The 19,098-nt window shown below is 35.9% G+C and overlaps 2 protein-coding genes and 1 long non-coding RNA gene across 4 annotated transcripts in view; 2 read left to right on the top strand and 1 right to left on the bottom strand.

Annotated features, from left to right (window-relative positions):
• Positions 1-42: 42 nt before the first annotated feature.
• Positions 43-1,341, bottom strand: LOC6504949 (protein twisted gastrulation). Its single transcript, XM_001965716.4, has one exon. It carries the CDS (start codon positions 1,035-1,037, stop codon positions 147-149), a length of 891 nt encoding a protein of 296 aa, XP_001965752.1. The 5' UTR covers positions 1,038-1,341; the 3' UTR covers positions 43-146.
• A 1,007-nt stretch (positions 1,342-2,348) lies between these two features.
• Positions 2,349-5,477, top strand: LOC6505320 (NECAP-like protein CG9132). Its single transcript, XM_001965717.4, has 4 exons — positions 2,349-2,561; positions 3,396-3,792; positions 3,911-4,116; positions 4,422-5,477. Exons 1-4 carry the CDS (start codon positions 2,479-2,481, stop codon positions 4,471-4,473), a joined length of 738 nt encoding a protein of 245 aa, XP_001965753.1. The 5' UTR covers positions 2,349-2,478; the 3' UTR covers positions 4,474-5,477.
• A 2,102-nt stretch (positions 5,478-7,579) lies between these two features.
• Positions 7,580-19,098, top strand: part of LOC123257585 — a 38,508-nt gene continuing 26,989 nt past the window's right edge. Inside the window, exons 1-2 of one of the 2 annotated variants that reach the window (XR_006507717.1) lie at positions 7,580-7,756; positions 10,276-10,369. This is a non-coding gene — a long non-coding RNA (uncharacterized LOC123257585). Of the gene's footprint in view, positions 7,757-10,275; positions 10,597-19,098 lie in introns of those variants that run through there. The other variant, XR_006507718.1, reaches the window with a different exon arrangement.

Raw genomic sequence — 19,098 nt, 5'->3', positions numbered from 1 at the left:
TCTTATTCATGAGAATGTTTAATGAAAAAAAAAACACTATTGTTCCAAACAAACATAAATCTTAGTGTTGAACTTATTTTAATTTTAAACACATTTGAAAAAATGTAGGTAATCACACAATTGCTTACGAGCTAAATGAAATAATCCTAGAATTTTTTCAGGGAGTATTCCCCTGGGTAGTTGTCCTCGTTTTCGCCGTATGTCCACGCGTCCTCGTCCTGCTCCTCCGGGTCGAAGTCGAACAACTGCTCCAGGTCCTGGTCGGCTTCGTTGGGGACTTGCTTCTCGCTGAGCAGGTCGTCCTGCTCCTGGTCATCCGGGCACGCCCGGCAGCGACTCTCGTTGATGCCATAGTTGAGGCACTGATCCCCGACGCACTGGCAGCAGCCGTCGTGGAACCAGCGGTAGCCACTGGCTCCCATGCTTTCGCACTGCTGCCGGCACTTGTTTGCCCGGATGCAGCTGTTCACATAGACGACGGTGCAGTAGGAGTTGCCACCGGCGGGTGGGGCGGGGGCACTGCCGCCTTGGACACGCTGCTTGAGACCCGGGCGCATCAGGAACCGGATGGTGGACCACTGGCTGTCCTCCTCGGCGGTGAGGGTGTCGAACAGCTCCGGCAGCCCGTCAATGTCCCCGATCTCGGAGCGGGGCGTCAGCGAGGGCAGGGCGTCCTTGTGCTTGGGGCACATGTCTAGGCAGCCGCAGCACTCCGTGTACAGCTCCCCCAGGCAGTTCAGGCAGTCCTTGCAGCAGTGGCAGTCGTTCAGCTTGCACTGGCAGCTCTGGGTGATGAGGCACTTGGACACCACCGATCCGCACACCACCTCGTTGCACCCGTCGTCGTTGCCCAGGGCGGGACCGACAATCACCAGGAAAATGTACACCAGCAACAGCATTCTCGTCGACTTCTCGATGTGCAATGATGCAACCGGCCTAATTGTGGCACGTTTTTTATATGCCACAGGTGCACCCACACCCAACCAGGTAGCCCGCAATTGGCGGTTAACGGTTGCCTCCCAGGTAGAGTCCTCCATTTAAAATCAGTTAGGCCTCCTGTAGTCATAAAATTAATCCACCACATGCCTTTCCTCTGCCAAAAAGTTTCTACCTAAGTAGACCCAACTTTTCCCAAACTCTGGAACGGTCTAAGCCTCATTAAGCAATTCGAACAAGGGAAAAGGCATTTTCTAACACACTGAAGTTAGGGGCTTGAGACACAGCTATAAAAGTTGGCCTCTGACAACTGACTTTCAAATATTCATATTAAAAGCAAATGGTTAAGCATAGTCTACAGAATCCTTACAGACCTGAGTAGTACAGATAGTTTTTAAATCGGTGTGTAGATGGTCCTGGGTTCGAGTCCAACTCAAGGGTTTAAAGATGTTTTTTTACGCCTTTTCAAAACTCTATTATTATGTTAAATATATGTACGGAGATTTTTAAATCTATGTAGTATTTCAAAAAGTTCATAAATGTTTTTTAAATATTCCCTCACCTAAGCCCGAAATAAATATAGTAATTATATAAAATATATTGCTATTACCATTCTAGAGAGTATGGTAAATAATATTTATTTTGAAAATGTTTTGACTAACCAACAGGTGACTCTTAAGTTTAGTTAAAGAATTATTTAAATATATATGATTGCGTGTGCTACATATGTCAAATATTTGTATGGAGAATAATATTCTCCATATAGAAGAGACATTACTTGTAGTGTATAATGTTTTTACCAGAAATACATGTATGTATGTATGTAGATACTTTTATTAAACTGTAAAAATTAGCTTTTTTTAGTTTAAACACTAAAATAGAAAACGCAGGAAATACAATTTATTAACATTATAAAATTATACCTTAAAATTTGTGTTAAAATATATACAAAATGTAGTACTATATGTTAAAAATACGAATCTGATAGGATTTCCAGAGAGAACTTTAAAAATCAGATAGTGCTATTAAAGTATTGGTACGATTAACTAAAAATTTTTATTTAATAAAATACAACAAGAATAAATCTTTAGACGAAATTTCTAAGAGCATATAATTATTAAAGTTAAAACCTTTTCATAAAATAAATATTTTTTCTTAAATTTAAACCAGAAATAAGAATAAACAAATACATTTTACAAGCTTAATTAGGCAATATTTACAAATTTTCAGAAGAATATTTTTAAAGTTACAGCCCAATTTCAATAATTATTTTTTTCGAATTTAACAAAAATATAGTATATATTTTTAAATAATGCGCGCCAAAAATTCGATGCAATTTATCAATATTCTTATCGATATTTTCAAAGAAAAATACCAGGGTGGTATTTTTGATGACGCATTAGTCTCATAGCTGGGCAAGACGAGAGTTCACACATAGCACCTGGTCACACGGTGCTGAGCTTAAAGCTACAAAAATAAAAGAAAACATTTGACAAAATTCAGATAATAAACAAAATCAAAGATAGTTGTATTTGGAAAAACATGGAATACGAAAGTGTGCTGATCGTGAAGCCCGAGGTGTTCATCTACAAAATACCGCCGCGCGCCAGCAATCGAGGCTATAGGTGAGTCAGCGACTGCGGGACGAGCAGGAAAAACGAAACACCCGAAAAAGTAATTTTTTTTTTCATCTTAATTGATGCAAACGGAACGCCCCCACATTGCATTTCGGGGTCTTTTCTGCGTGATTGGTTCGATTAATGAGTGCTTGGCGAATATGCATGAATTATGTTGCTGCCAGGGCTGATTCCCCGCACGACTCGTGGCTGCTGCCTTCGCCACTTTTGAAGTTCATTTCCAATTGATTTTTTTTCTCGTTTTGTGCAGCTGCAACAACAATTGTTATTGTTGTACTTTTCACTTACACGTATCCAAAAAGCTCCTCTGCGTGTGTGTAATTGTTGTTATTGTTGCTTTCAGCTTTCTTTGTTTTCCTTTGCGCTCTGCTGGGCAAAAAATACAAAAACACAAGCTACACGCAAAATAATAGTTCGCCCGAACCTGCAAATTAAATGAAAAACTGAGTCCGGCTGCCCTCAGGAGCTGCCGGCACTCGAATCGAATAAAAATATAATAAATTTTAATAAACTCTTTAAAAACTTTATTTAAATTAACTCGAAAACATTTCACAATATTTCTTGTTTTTTAATTTTAATTATTACCAAAAATATTTAATGTTATAAAAAAATATATTTATCCTTTTTGCATTTAAAAAATTCCATTATATATTTGTTTTATTTTAAACTCATGTTTTAACTACTAGAAACAATAATTGTTATTTTGTTTTAAAAAATGTTTTAAACATTTTTATAAAAAAGTCAATTTTTAATCAACCATTTTTATTAAAAAAAAAATATTACCAAAAACGCCCATTAAAAATGAAAATATTCTAATCACAGGGCGGCTGACTGGAATCTGAAGGAACCGACCTGGACGGGCAGGATGCGACTGGTGGCCAAGGGCACCGCTTGCATCCTGAAGCTGGAGGACAAGACCAGTGGCGCCCTGTTCGCCAACTGCCCCATCGACACATATCCCGGCGTGGCCATCGAGGCGGTATCCGACAGCTCCCGTTACTTCGTCATCCGGGTGCAGGACGACAACGGGCGGTCCGCCTTTCTCGGGCTGGGATTCGGGGACCGATCAGACTCATTCGATTTAAATGTGGCGCTGCAGGATCACTTCAAGTGGGTGAAGAACCAGGAGCAGATCGAGAAGGAGAAGACGGAACCCAAGCAGGAACTCGATCTCGGTTTCAAGGAGGGCGAAACCATCAAGATCAACATGAGGATCACGGTGGGTTGATGTTCTCAAATATTGCTTAATAATAATAAAATAGACTGAAATTATCATTTTAGAAAGAATACTACTAAGCCTATATTTGTCACTACTAATTAACCATTTTATTTTTCAGAAAAAGGACGGCTCCGAGGGCAGCTCGCGCACCGGCAAGAACAAGGGATCCTCGGGCGTGTTGCCACCGCCGCCCGGTGGCCTCGGAAAGATCGCCCCACCGCCGGCCGCTGCCCCAGCGACGACGGTGCGGCAAAGTCCCGGCGTATCGCCCGCCCACAGACCCGCCGCTGGAAACTCCGAGTGGACCGACTACGCATCCGCCGGGTGGGTTTCCAAGCTGAACTAGCTAATAATTAATATCAATGCGAGTAGTTCCAAAGCCAAGTTCAAATTCAAGTTGCCCGAACATGCTTTCACGACGCAAGGGAAATGATTTAGAGACATCGCTTACTATTTTTATTTGCCCACAGCCAAGGATTAAAGTTAAGATCCTTTACAGACGAACTATAAGTTACTGTCATTTACTATCGAGATCGTGGGCAAAATCAGAGCTAATCTATATCTTTACGAAGACCTTGTGCTTCTTTGTGCCGTCTCCCAAATAATAATGATTTTCTCGTCTCTTCCAGTGGCAACCAAGGACAACAGAACTCGGCCAACGCCAACTGGGTGCAGTTCTAAAGAGAAATATCCTGTTCCTGCTGCTGCTGCGCTTCTAACCCAACACTATGTTCTAAGATTTATCCAATTTTTCTTTATTTCCTATACGATTCATAATCGATGTGTTCGATTTATTATTATTATTATTTTTTTTTTCGATTTAAATGCGACCAAAAATTGAACAGAGAAACACATTCAGCAAAGCGTCAAGCGTTAAAGTTAAAGTTTTTAAATTAAATGGAATTTGTGTATTAGTCTCCCCTCCCCCGCCTCCCATGCTCGCACGCTTTCCATCTCTTTCCATGTGGTAGTCGCGTCCCTTTCGGATTCGACTGAGCTGGAATGGGGGAAGGGGTGCGGAGGTGGGAGGACGGGCTCTCAGTGGGAGGGGATTTGTAGCAAACTATTTAGCCTGGTTGTTATTTGTATAAATACTAGTAACGATAATTTTTTTTATATACAAACCTATTCTAAAACGTAATTTGTTAACGAGAGAAATAATGCAACTTACATAAGCAGAGGAAAATTAATTTTAAATCAAGTTATAACATGCGAGAACTGCAAAAATATTGAAAACGTTTTTGAGTACTTACACACCTACGCCCACACGCCAACACACCAACACACACGCACGAAAGGACATTCCGCGGATGGGGGAGAAGTGATCGTTGAAGGACGGCATTGCATACAAATTTAATTTATTGTTAATTCCCCGCCCCACCCACTTTTTTCCATTCTCCACCGCCCCCACTCGCCCCGCCCCAGACCGGCCCGAACCGACCCGACCCGACCCGTTTCACCTGGAAAACATGCAATAATTTACACAATTATTATTTTGCCCAATTATTTTTTGTATTGTTTACAGAACGGCACACATGCATAGCGAATAAGTAAATCAAATGAATTATAAATATATACATACATGCATATACCCGTGCATCTATGCAGTATGAAGAAATATCCATATGTATTTAATAAACCACATAATGTATGTATGTAGCTTGTACAATGCATTACGAAAATAACATCAAACGAGTCAAATATGTAACTCCGGATGCAATTGTTAAATGTTTGTTCTGACCCCGAAATGAACCACCACCCCGTCGGGAAACCGAAATCGAATCAATATCGTACTAAATGCTAAATGATCTTCGTTTTTGCGGCAAGTCGTAGCCCTCGCTCTGTTTCCGTTGCTGTTGAAATATTATACAAAACTCCAAAAAAAACAAAGGATAAAAATTATGAAAAAGCAAACAAAAAAAGAGTTCTATTTGTTCCATAAATGTTTCATAATTAAAGCTGCAAGCTGGCACTTTCTTAGCTTTATCTTCTGAGTTGTTTGCGCCCTAGCCGCAAAACTATGCCACGGGCAGTGCGTTTCATGTGTATGTGACATGGAAAGAGTTATTACTACTATTTTGGTTTTTTCACAGCAATCAGACTCTTTTTTCGAAACTTGTTTAGATTCTATTGTACTGCTGTCATGGGACGCACTGCTTGTCTACAATTTCAACACGCCATCAAAAGAACAAGATCTGTAAAATATTTTATTGGGGCTATCGTTTCTTTTCTTCGCAGCTTCGTCGAGGCAATTTTCAAATCATATTCGCCAGCTTCGGGCAGCCAACAAACGATAGATAAATTCGGAAGGAAGTAAATGATATATATATATATACATATACACATGATATACACAAAATGTAATGAATAATGAAAATAAAACAAAATAGCAATGAATTTAAATGTGAAATTCCCGAACGTTTTTATTTATTCCAAATTTTCCATACACACTATGTCTGGCATTAGACTTTTCTGTTCATAGTTTTCACTTCTGAAACCATCCCATGGAAATAAGTTAACATTTACGGATTTTTTCCCGTTTAAATAAAAATTTGATTTAAAAAAAAAAACATTCTTTATGTTTAGACTAAAGCCAAGAACTGGATCAAAGTTGATTATATTAATATTATATTCAATAAGGATCTTACATTTTTTGGTTTATTTTTCTAACCGTCTCTAGGTTAGTATTTTTATTAAAATTTGTACTAGAAAACATTCATCCAGTATTTTGAGGAGCTTCTTCCAAAATGCCCATGCAGGCCATATAGCGACTCGTGAGGTGGCGCCATCTTTGGTTGACTGGCGGTAGTCAAAATGATGGCAGAAAGAAAGGTGGTGGATAGGTAGAGTTCCTATTATCTCCAGAAACGGGGTTTTATGGCTTTGTTAACCGGGAAGTTTGAGCATTTTCAAGCCCATTTTAAGATACTAATTCAAAGAAAACTCATTCTAAGCATATAGTCCAGTGTTTGAAATTAGTTAACCAAAGGACAAAAATTAACTCCCATTTCTTATCCATTTGTAAAACTAACAATATTATATAATGAGACAAAAAATAAGATTTATTTCTCAGGCTTAATTTCAAAATTTTTTTCTATGTGTGTAAGTATACATATAGATAAATACATTGACATGCACCTTAAAAAGTTCAAAGGGACAATAGTCTCCCAAATTACTTGTTCTGTAGCCTTCAGATTTCTATTTTTCTAAAATGATACTCAAAGAGTTGAAAATAGTGTTTTTCCCTGGCAACACTCATAGATGGCGCCACAGAACATTTCCCTCCACGTATAGATGGGGCAATACAACGCTCTGGTAGAAGTTTCAGAATGACCCCATGCCTTTCAAGGCTTTAGGCATTCCGAACCTCGTTGTCTTCCTTGTAGATTGGGACCTTGGAGAACCTTGGTAGATTACCTAATCTTGTCGAGTAAGGTAACATGACAGGTCGAATACGTTTGGAACGAACTACCGAAACATCTCAAATATACCGTAAAATGTAAAATGTATCTGTATTTGTAGAATGTAAAATATGCAAATTGTATTTGAAAGTTATTTTCAAAGCCGCGCTTCAAAGCTTGGCGCCTCGACTAAGAGGGTGATCCTGGTCAAGAATATATACATATATTCTTTATAGGGCTGGATAAGTCACCTTCACCGCAATGCACACTTTTGACCAAAATTATTGACTGTGGGAGCCCTGTAGTACTGAAGGTGACGATTTGGCAACTAGTTACTATAACTAGAACTCGGTCACTCGTAAAATTGGTCAAAGGAAAAGCTAAATTCTTCAAAAACAGTAGGCCCTGTTTTTTTTCCTTTCGGTTGACCTGGTATGTCAAATTATTTCCAGAATTTTAGTTGAGGCTAGTCCATCATTGAAGCAAGACATAAGTGAAAAGTGGATAAAAAAGTATAAAATTGTGTAAATTTATTTAAAAAGCAAAAAAGTCCATTTTGAAACGTAAGTAAAAAACAAAGACGAATAGGTAAATAGGTGTAGTCAAAACGAAATACGGATAAAAATTGTATAATATTGGCTGAAGATAGTGGACTGAAATTTGAGTCGAAGTGATAGATCAGAAGTCGTCGCGGTGGGACCTCACGGAGGAAGGTGCATTAAAACTTTGCAACAAAAGGAGTGACGCCGGATGTCCTATAGCTGGGCACTGTCTAATTTTTTTCGATCAAATGAACTAAAACCCTAAATTTGATTAAAAATCATGGTTTTAGTTTGCCATTTCGTTTGGTAAGGTTTCGGGGCCTTTTTCGTTTTTTCAGTATTAAAAATTCAGTTCAGTTTCAGTTTAAAAATTATTTGAATATGAATAAATCTGAGAGTATTATTCCCCTGTGGTAGTGGACGTGACAATTGGCCTAGTCTTTTAGGGAACTATGTAGTTTCTAGAACCAGAACACGGTCACGCAATAAAGCCCAATGAGAAAGCAAAAATTCCCAAACAGTAGGCCCTGCCTTTCTTGGTTCCAATATGTCAAATTATTCGTGAATTTCAGTTTGGCCAGTTCATCATTAAAGCGAGGCAAAAGTAAAAAGTGGATAACCATTTAGAAATTAAATAAAAAATGGATGAAAATCATCAAAGAAATCAATACAACCTGATATCCAGTGGAAGGCACTTGAGAATACATAGTACATACATAATACATCCATGCGAAGTAAGCTTTTTATACCCTTGCAGAGGGTATTATAATTTTGGTCAAAAGTGTGCAACGCAGTGAAGGAGACATCACCGACCCTATAAAGTATATATATTCTTGATCAGGATCACCTCCTGAGTCGATATGAGCATGTCCGTCTGTCCGTCTGTCCGTCTGTCCGTCTGTCTGTCTGTCTGTCTGTCAGTCTGTTTCTACGCAAACTAGTCTCTAAGTTTTAAAGCTATCGAGTTGAAACTTTGCACACACCCTTCTTTCTGTTGCAGGCAGTACATAAGTCGGAACGGTCGGGATCGGTCGACTATATCCTATAGCTGCCATATAACTGATTGATCGGAAATGCCATAACTTCGTTGTTTTTTAAGATAGAGGGTTGGGACTTTCCACACATGTTATATTTGATCAACATATCTTATGTACAAAATTTCATAAGGATCGGCCGACTATATCCTATAGCTGTCATACAACGATCGGAATTGGCATAACTTTGTTGTTTTTTAAGTTAGAAAGATGAGACTTGGTACAGATTCTCTTTTGGATAAAATAATCTGATTTGCCAAATTTCATAAGGATCGGCCGCCTATATACGATCCGCTATATATCTAATAATATAAGATGCGTGGCGCCACCTAGCGGACTGCGACTGAACTGCAAGGGTATATCAACTTCGGCTCCGCCCGAAGTTAGCTTTCCTTTCTTGTTTTTTGTTGAAGTAAACGTTAAAGAAATGACTTTATTTCAAATGCATTAATATGGTAGTAAAATACTAGTGTTCCCCTGTGATAGTGAAGGTTCCTATAGGCTAAGTTATACAGGTATAAACCACGGTATATCCAAGATGTGTCAAATTATTTTTTGAATTTCAGTTGAGGCTAGTTCATCAGTGAAGCGAGAAAAACTTGAAATTTTTTTGATTTTAGTACTTTTCAAATAATGCATAGATTATTATGAAATTATGCAATTACACAGTGTAACAGTGATTCTGAACTTTTGAAGTGACATAGTGGGAATTATTCATTAGGTCGAGTATATCACAAAACCATTTTTGAAATATTTCTAACACCCTCAAAATCTTGATTTATGGTTAAAAACCCGTTTTTCGGGACTTGTTTGGGCTTCAGAATTCCTGTACGCGTTTTTTTCAACCGATTTCAAAATTTTTGGTGTTTTTTAATAGTGAAATGTTGTAGCTTTTGAAAAAAAAATATATCTTCGATTTTGTTAAACAAAAAGAACAAAAATTTTACATCTGAAACTGAAGTTTTCGACTTTTGTTCGTGTTTTTCGGATTTTGATGCCAGTTTTTCGGTACAACTTACAAAAATTCTGTCATTTTTGCCACATACCAATGTTGTCTCATTAATTCTGAATAAAATGAGACAAATTTCATCAAAAAATAATGAAAATTGGTAAAGTTATAACGCTTTTCCCAAAAAAAGTCAATTCAACCTAGCGAGCGCTCCGGAGTAACAATGTGTATAAGAATAAGAGTATATTGCTTTCTTCTGACAAAAATTCTGTCATTTATGCAACATATTAATATTGTCTCATTAATACTGAATAAAACGAGACAAATTTCATCAAAAAATAATAAAAATTGTTGAAGTTATAACGCTTTTCCCAAAAAAAGTCAATAAAACCATGGGAGCACTATAAGAAGAAGAGCATATTCCTGCTTTATACACACAGGTACTCCAGAGCGCACGCAAGGTTGAATTACTAGCCTTCATTAAAAGAACGTAAAACGAGGCTGGTTGTCGGGTTTATAACACATAGTAACTTTCAACAACTACTTTTGTTTTCAAGGAAGGCCAGCCGGATTTTCTGGATGAAGATCTTTCCTTATCGCCATATGATCTTCGCCATGCACATCTCAGGAAAATGCTGTAAATGAATATTGGTAAGATGTTTTGGAACTAAGTACCATACACAAACTTGTAGTCGAGAACATAGTTTACTGATAAATTAAGCAAGGATAAATTATACTCTACACGCCAAGATCTTCTGCTAAGTATATAGTATTTTTCTATTTTCAAATAGGCGACGCCTCATTCTGCTAAAACATCTATGTCAAGTCCGACTATAATTGTTAAATTTTTTACGTAAAATAATATTCTGTGGTCTTCGCGTCGACTATAAATTATGTCACTGCAATTATGAAGCCTAGCAAGAGACGAAGAAATCGCCAATGATAGCCAGAAACATTTGCTTATATATCGAAAGAAGGAACGAACATTTATAGTGTCTTTTGGCATTGCTTCTTATTATTTTATTTTATTTTTTATTCGTTTTAACTTCACAACTTTTTCACGTTTCAAGCATGATCCAAAACGCTTTAATGTTTTGATTCAAGGCCTTCAACATATTAGATTCTCTGTCAGTTATAATCTTAGTTTTTTTAATATTAATAATGCCAAACTCGAAAAAAGCATGTTTTGAGCTTATATAAGTTGCTTCTTTTATTATTCGGTGAACTTTTCTGCAAATTTATCATCCTATCCAGGTGATTCTATTCTTTTATTTTATTTATTTTAATTTCCTTTGGACTATCTTGGATGGTGGTTCCTCTCCGTGATTAAGGAAGTCTCTGGTTTTGGAAACTGCCTCTTAATCTGTCTCCGTTTCATTTTTAAACTTGCCAAATATGTTGATTCTGAATATTAATAATATGACCATTATTTTTTTTTGTTTACAAAATGCTTCTTTCCACGATTCCGACATTTTTTCTTTTATTGAATTCTATAAAGGCCCAATAGCTGATTCAGCTGAAAATTTTTAGGCGGGAATGTCATATACAAAGCTCAAAAAGTAAAATTTATTATTGAATAAATTCAGATTCCTGAAAATTGATTACAAATTTTTAAAGATGATGTTATTTTTTGCTACTTTGATTGCTTGACAGAAAAACCTTTTTTAATAATGAAGTTTTTTTAAGATTTGAATCCTTCGATCAAAGCCTTTCTCTGTTGTGCAAGTGGAATTATGTTTGGACTGTTCCTGGGAGCCAGACACAATGTCTACCAAACCAAGAAAGGCAGTTTGTGGTCTCGATTTCATCTTTTTTGTTTTATTTGGTTTCTGATTTCATGATTATTTATTAATCTGTAATTATTTCTTATATATGTCTAGATGATATACTGGTTATTTCGATGGTCGTCCAAGATTTCCAGCAACGTTTTTTTTATTCTAATTATTGATTTACGTTGGGTAACTAGGGTATAATCTCATTTAAAAAGTAATTATTTTAACCTAAAATCCTTCTTATATTCTATACTTTTCTAAGACGACAATCTATCCGCCTAGCGATGCTGTTCATGGTTCCAATGGGTTGCTTATTTTCATCTATATTATATTTTACTTATATTAATTCGGATGCTATATCCACCGAATGAATAGACATTCTGCCCATTAAATTTACTTCTTTTCGCATTTTATTTTAACGTATAATTCTCTGATGGCTCAAAATGACATTTCATTCATTTATTTTTATTAACTAATATATTTTTTTTTTCGAATTACAATGGGATCTCTAGCACCAGATGAATAGACATACGCCGTACTTCTTATTTTCTCATTTTACTGAATCTTACATTTTAGCCCTTTTCACATTCTATGATACCTGAATAGCCTAAAACGGAAATACACCCACATCATTCTACAATCTTCGAGGCTTAATTTATCTTAATTTCTTTACTAATGATTTTTTGTGACGTACCATGGAATCTCTAGCACCAGATGAATAGACATACGCCGTACTGCTTATTTTCTCATTTTACTGAATCTTACATTTTAGTCCTTTTCGCATTCTATGATACTTAAATAGTCCAAAACGGCAATACACCCACATCATTCTAAAATCTTCGAGGCTTAATTTATCTTAATTTCTTTACTAATGATTTTTTGTGACGTACCATGGAATCTTATGCACCAGATGAATAGACATACGCCGTACTGCTTATTTTCTCATTTTACTGAATCTTACATTTTAGCCCTTTTCACATTTTATGATACCTGAATAGCCTAAAACGGAAATACGCCTACATCATTCTACAATCTTCGAGGCTTAATTTATCTTAATTTCTTTACTAATGATTTTTTGTGACGTACCATGGAATCTTATGCACCAGATGAATAGACATACGCCGTACTGCTTATTTTCTCATTTTACTGAATCTTACATTTTAGCCCTTTTCACATTCTATGATACCTGAACAGCCTAAAACGGAAATACACCTACATCATTCTACAATCTTCGAGGCTTAATTTATCTTAATTTCTTTACTAATGATTTTTTGTGACGTACCATGGAATCTTATGCACCAGATGAATAGACATACGCCGTACTGCTTATTTTCTCATTTTACTGAATCTTACATTTTAGCCCTTTTCACATTCTATGATACCTGAATAGCCTAAAACGGAAATACACCCACATCATTCTACAATCTTCGAGGCTTAATTTATCTTAATTTCTTTACTAATGATTTTTTGTGACGTACCATGGAATCTTATGCACCAGATGAATAGACATACGCCGAACTGCTTATTTTCTCATTTTACTGAATCTTACATTTTAGCCCTTTTCACATTCTATGATACCTGAATAGCCTAAAACTGAAATACACCCACATCATTCTACAATCTTCGAGGCTTAATTTATCTTAATTTCTTTACTAATGATTTTTTGTGACGTACCATGGAATCTTATGCACCAGATGAATAGACATACGCCGTACTGCTTATTTTCTCATTTTACTGAATCTTACATTTTAGTCCTTTTCGCATTCTATGATACTTAAATAGTCCAAAACGGCAATACACCCACATCATTCTACAATCTTCGAGGCATAATTTATCTTAATTTCTTTACTAATGATTTTTTGTGACGTGCATGGAATCTCTAGCACCAGATGAACATCCTGCCGTACTGCTTCTTTTCTGATTTTATTGAATCTTACATTTTAGCCCTTTTCGCATTCTATGATACTTGAATAGCCTAAAACGGAAATACACCCACATCATTCTACAATCTTCGAGGCTTAATTTATCTTAATTTCTTTACTAATGATTTTTTGTGACGTACCATGGAATCTTATGCACCAGATGAATAGACATACGCCGTACTGCTTATTTTCTCATTTTACTGAATCTTACATTTTAGCCCTTTTCGCATTCTATGATACTTGAATAGCCTAAAACGGAAATACACCCACATCATTCTACAATCTTCGAGGCTTAATTTATCTTAATTTCTTTACTAATGATTTTTTGTGACGTACCATGGAATCTTATGCACCAGATGAATAGACATACGCCGTACTGCTTATTTTCTCATTTTACTGAATCTTACATTTTAGCCCTTTTCACATTCTATGATACCTGAATAGCCTAAAACTGAAATACACCCACATCATTCTACAATCTTCGAGGCTTAATTTATCTTAATTTCTTTACTAATGATTTTTTGTGACGTACCATGGAATCTTATGCACCAGATGAATAGACATACGCCGTACTGCTTATTTTCTCATTTTACTGAATCTTACATTTTAGCCCTTTTCACATTCTATGATACCTGAATAGCCTAAAACGGAAATACACCCACATCATTCTACAGTCTTCGAGGCTTAATTTATCTTAATTTCTTTACTAATGATTTTTTGTGACGTACCATGGAATCTTATGCACCAGATGAATAGACATACGCCGTACTGCTTATTTTCTCATTTTACTGAATCTTCATTTTAGCCCTTTTCGCATTCTATGATACTTGAATAGCCTAAAACGGAAATACACCCACATCATTCTAAATAGTCCAAAACGGCAATACACCCACTTCATTCTACAATCTTCGAGGCTTAATTTATCTTAATTTCTTTACTAATGATTTTTTGTGACGTGCATGGAATCTCTAGCACCAGATGAACATCCTGCCGTACTGCTTCTTTTCTGATTTTATTGAATCTTACATTTTAGCCCTTTTCGCATTCTATGATACTTGAATAGCCTAAAATGGAAATACACCCACATCATTCTACGATCTTCGAGGCTTAATTTATCTTAATTTCTTTACTAATGATTTTTTGTGACGTACCATGGAATCTTATGCACCAGATGAATAGACATACGCCGTACTGCTTATTTTCTCATTTTACTGAATCTTACATTTTAGCCCTTTTCACATTCTATGATACCTGAATAGCCTAAAACTGAAATACACCCACATCATTCTACAATCTTCGAGGCCTAATTTATCTTAATTTCTTTACTAATGATTTTTTGTGACGTACCATGGAATCTTATGCACCAGATGAATAGACATACGCCGTACTGCTTATTTTCTCATTTTACTGAATCTTACATTTTAGTCCTTTTCGCATTCTATGATACTTAAATAGTCCAAAACGGCAATACACCCACTTCATTCTACAATCTTCGAGGCTTAATTTATCTTAATTTCTTTACTAATGATTTTTTGTGACGTGCATGGAATCTCTAGCACCAGATGAACATCCTGCCGTACTGCTTCTTTTCTGATTTTATTGAATCTTACATTTTAGCCCTTTTCGCATTCTATGATACTTGAATAGCCTAAAATGGAAATACACCCACATCATTCTACGATCTTCGAGGCTTAATTTATCTTAATTTCTTTACTAATGATTTTTTGTGACGTACCATGGAATCTTATGCACCAGATGAATAGACATACGCCGTACTGCTTATTTTCTCATTTTACTGAATCTTACATTTTATCCCTTTTCGCATTCTATGATACTTGAATAGCCTAAAACGGAAATACACCCACATCATTCTACAATCTTCGAGGCTTAATTTATCTTAATTTCTTTACTAATGATTTTTTGTGACGTACCATGGAATCTTATGCACCAGATGAATAGACATACGCCGTACTGCTTATTTTCTCATTTTACTGAATCTTACATTTTAGCCCTTTTCACATTCTATGATACCTGAATAGCCTAAAACGGAAATACACCCACATCATTCTACAGTCTTCGAGGCTTAATTTATCTTAATTTCTTTACTAATGATTTTTTGTGACGTACCATGGAATCTTATGCACCAGATGAATAGACATACGCCGTACTGCTTATTTTCTCATTTTACTGAATCTTACATTTTAGCCCTTTTCACATTCTATGATACCTGAATAGCCTAAAACGGAAATACACCCACATCATTCTACAGTCTTCGAGGCTTAATTTATCTTAATTTCTTTACTAATGATTTTTTGTGACGTACCATGGAATCTTATGCACCAGATGAATAGACATACGCCGTACTGCTTATTTTCTCATTTTACTGAATCTTCATTTTAGCCCTTTTCGCATTCTATGATACTTGAATAGCCTAAAACGGAAATACACCCACATCATTCTAAATAGTCCAAAACGGCAATACACCCACTTCATTCTACAATCTTCGAGGCTTAATTTATCTTAATTTCTTTACTAATGATTTTTTGTGACGTGCATGGAATCTCTAGCACCAGATGAACATCCTGCCGTACTGCTTCTTTTCTGATTTTATTGAATCTTACATTTTAGCCCTTTTCGCATTCTATGATACTTGAATAGCCTAAAATGGAAATACACCCACATCATTCTACGATCTTCGAGGCTTAATTTATCTTAATTTCTTTACTAATGATTTTTTGTGACGTACCATGGAATCTTATGCACCAGATGAATAGACATACGCCGTACTGCTTATTTTCTCATTTTACTGAATCTTACATTTTAGCCCTTTTCACATTCTATGATACCTGAATAGCCTAAAACTGAAATACACCCACATCATTCTACAATCTTCGAGGCCTAATTTATCTTAATTTCTTTACTAATGATTTTTTGTGACGTACCATGGAATCTTATGCACCAGATGAATAGACATACGCCGTACTGCTTATTTTCTCATTTTACTGAATCTTACATTTTAGTCCTTTTCGCATTCTATGATACTTAAATAGTCCAAAACGGCAATACACCCACTTCATTCTACAATCTTCGAGGCTTAATTTATCTTAATTTCTTTACTAATGATTTTTTGTGACGTGCATGGAATCTCTAGCACCAGATGAACATCCTGCCGTACTGCTTCTTTTCTGATTTTATTGAATCTTACATTTTAGCCCTTTTCGCATTCTATGATACTTGAATAGCCTAAAATGGAAATACACCCACATCATTCTACGATCTTCGAGGCTTAATTTATCTTAATTTCTTTACTAATGATTTTTTGTGACGTACCATGGAATCTTATGCACCAGATGAATAGACATACGCCGTACTGCTTATTTTCTCATTTTACTGAATCTTACATTTTAGCCCTTTTCGCATTCTATGATACTTGAATAGCCTAAAACGGAAATACACCCACATCATTCTACAATCTTCGAGGCTTAATTTATCTTAATTTCGTTACTAATGATTTTTTGTGACGTACCATGGAATCTTATGCACCAGATGAATAGACATACGCCGTACTGCTTATTTTCTCATTTTACTGAATCTTACATTTTATCCCTTTTCGCATTCTATGATACTTGAATAGCCTAAAACGGAAATACACCCACATCATTCTACAATCTTCGAGGCTTAATTTATCTTAATTTCTTTACTAATGATTTTTTGTGACGTACCATGGAATCTTATGCACCAGATGAATAGACATACGCCGTACTGCTTATTTTCTCATTTTACTGAATCTTACATTTTAGCCCTTTTCACATTCTATGATACCTGAATAGCCTAAAACGGAAATACACCCACATCATTCTACAGTCTTCGAGGCTTAATTTATCTTAATTTCTTTACTAATGATTTTTTGTGACGTACCATGGAATCTTATGCACCAGATGAATAGACATACGCCGTACTGCTTATTTTCTCATTTTACTGAATCTTACATTTTAGCCCTTTTCGCATTCTATGATACTTGAATAGCCTAAAACGGAAATACACCCACATCATTCTACAATCTTCGAGGCTTAATTTATCTTAATTTCGTTACTAATGATTTTTTGTGACGTACCATGGAATCTTATGCACCAGATGAATAGACATACGCCGTACTGCTTATTTTCTCATTTTACTGAATCTTACATTTTATCCCTTTTCGCATTCTATGATACTTGAATAGCCTAAAACGGAAATACACCCACATCATTCTACAATCTTCGAGGCTTAATTTATCTTAATTTCTTTACTAATGATTTTTTGTGACGTACCATGGAATCTTATGCACCAGATGAATAGACATACGCCGTACTGCTTATTTTCTCATTTTACTGAATCTTACATTTTAGCCCTTTTCACATTCTATGATACCTGAATAGCCTAAAACGGAAATACACCCACATCATTCTACAGTCTTCGAGGCTTAATTTATCTTAATTTCTTTACTAATGATTTTTTGTGACGTACCATGGAATCTTATGCACCAGATGAATAGACATACGCCGTACTGCTTATTTTCTCATTTTACTGAATCTTACATTTTAGCCCTTTTCACATTCTATGATACCTGAATAGCCTAAAACGGAAATACACCCACATCATTCTACAGTCTTCGAGGCTTAATTTATCTTAATTTCTTTACTAATGATTTTTTGTGACGTACCATGGAATCTTATGCACCAGATGAATAGACATACGCCGTACTGCTTATTTTCTCATTTTACTGAATCTTCATTTTAGCCCTTTTCGCATTCTATGATACTTGAATAGCCTAAAACGGAAATACACCCACATCATTCTAAATAGTCCAAAACGGCAATACACCCACTTCATTCTACAATCTTCGAGGCTTAATTTATCTTAATTTCTTTACTAATGATTTTTTGTGACGTGCATGGAATCTCTAGCACCAGATGAACATCCTGCCGTACTGCTTCTTTTCTGATTTTATTGAATCTTACATTTTAGCCCTTTTCGCATTCTATGATACTTGAATAGCCTAAAATGGAAATACACCCACATCATTCTACGATCTTCGAGGCTTAATTTATCTTAATTTCTTTACTAATGATTTTTTGTGACGTACCATGGAATCTTATGCACCAGATGAATAGACATACGCCGTACTGCTTATTTTCTCATTTTACTGAATCTTACATTTTAGCCCTTTTCACATTCTATGATACCTGAATAGCCTAAAACTGAAATACACCCACATCATTCTACAATCTTCGAGGCCTAATTTATCTTAATTTCTTTACTAATGATTTTTTGTGACGTACCATGGAATCTTATGCACCAGATGAATAGACATACGCCGTACTGCTTATTTTCTCATTTTACTGAATCTTACATTTTAGTCCTTTTCGCATTCTATGATACTTAAATAGTCCAAAACGGCAATACACCCACTTCATTCTACAATCTTCGAGGCTTAATTTATCTTAATTTCTTTACTAATGATTTTTTGTGACGTGCATGGAATCTCTAGCACCAGATGAACATCCTGCCGTACTGCTTCTTTTCTGATTTTATTGAATCTTACATTTTAGCCCTTTTCGCATTCTATGATACTTGAATAGCCTAAAATGGAAATACACCCACATCATTCTACGATCTTCGAGGCTTAATTTATCTTAATTTCTTT

This window comes from Drosophila ananassae, chromosome XR (assembly GCF_017639315.1).
Source record: "Drosophila ananassae strain 14024-0371.13 chromosome XR, ASM1763931v2, whole genome shotgun sequence".
In the NCBI taxonomy this organism is placed as follows: domain Eukaryota; kingdom Metazoa; phylum Arthropoda; class Insecta; order Diptera; family Drosophilidae; genus Drosophila; species Drosophila ananassae.
This window is presented reverse-complemented; position numbering and strand designations above follow the sequence as displayed.

Coding starts and splice junctions, on each gene's coding strand:
- LOC6505320 (XM_001965717.4), top strand. CDS start 2,479: ATGGAATACGAAAGTGTGCTGATCGTGAAGCCCGAGGTGTTCATCTAC. Junction 2,562..3,395: donor GCCAGCAATCGAGGCTATAG/GTGAGTCAGCGA, acceptor TTCTAATCACAG/GGCGGCTGACTGGAATCTGA. Junction 3,793..3,910: donor AGATCAACATGAGGATCACG/GTGGGTTGATGT, acceptor TTTATTTTTCAG/AAAAAGGACGGCTCCGAGGG.
- LOC6504949 (XM_001965716.4), bottom strand. CDS start 1,037: ATGGAGGACTCTACCTGGGAGGCAACCGTTAACCGCCAATTGCGGGCT.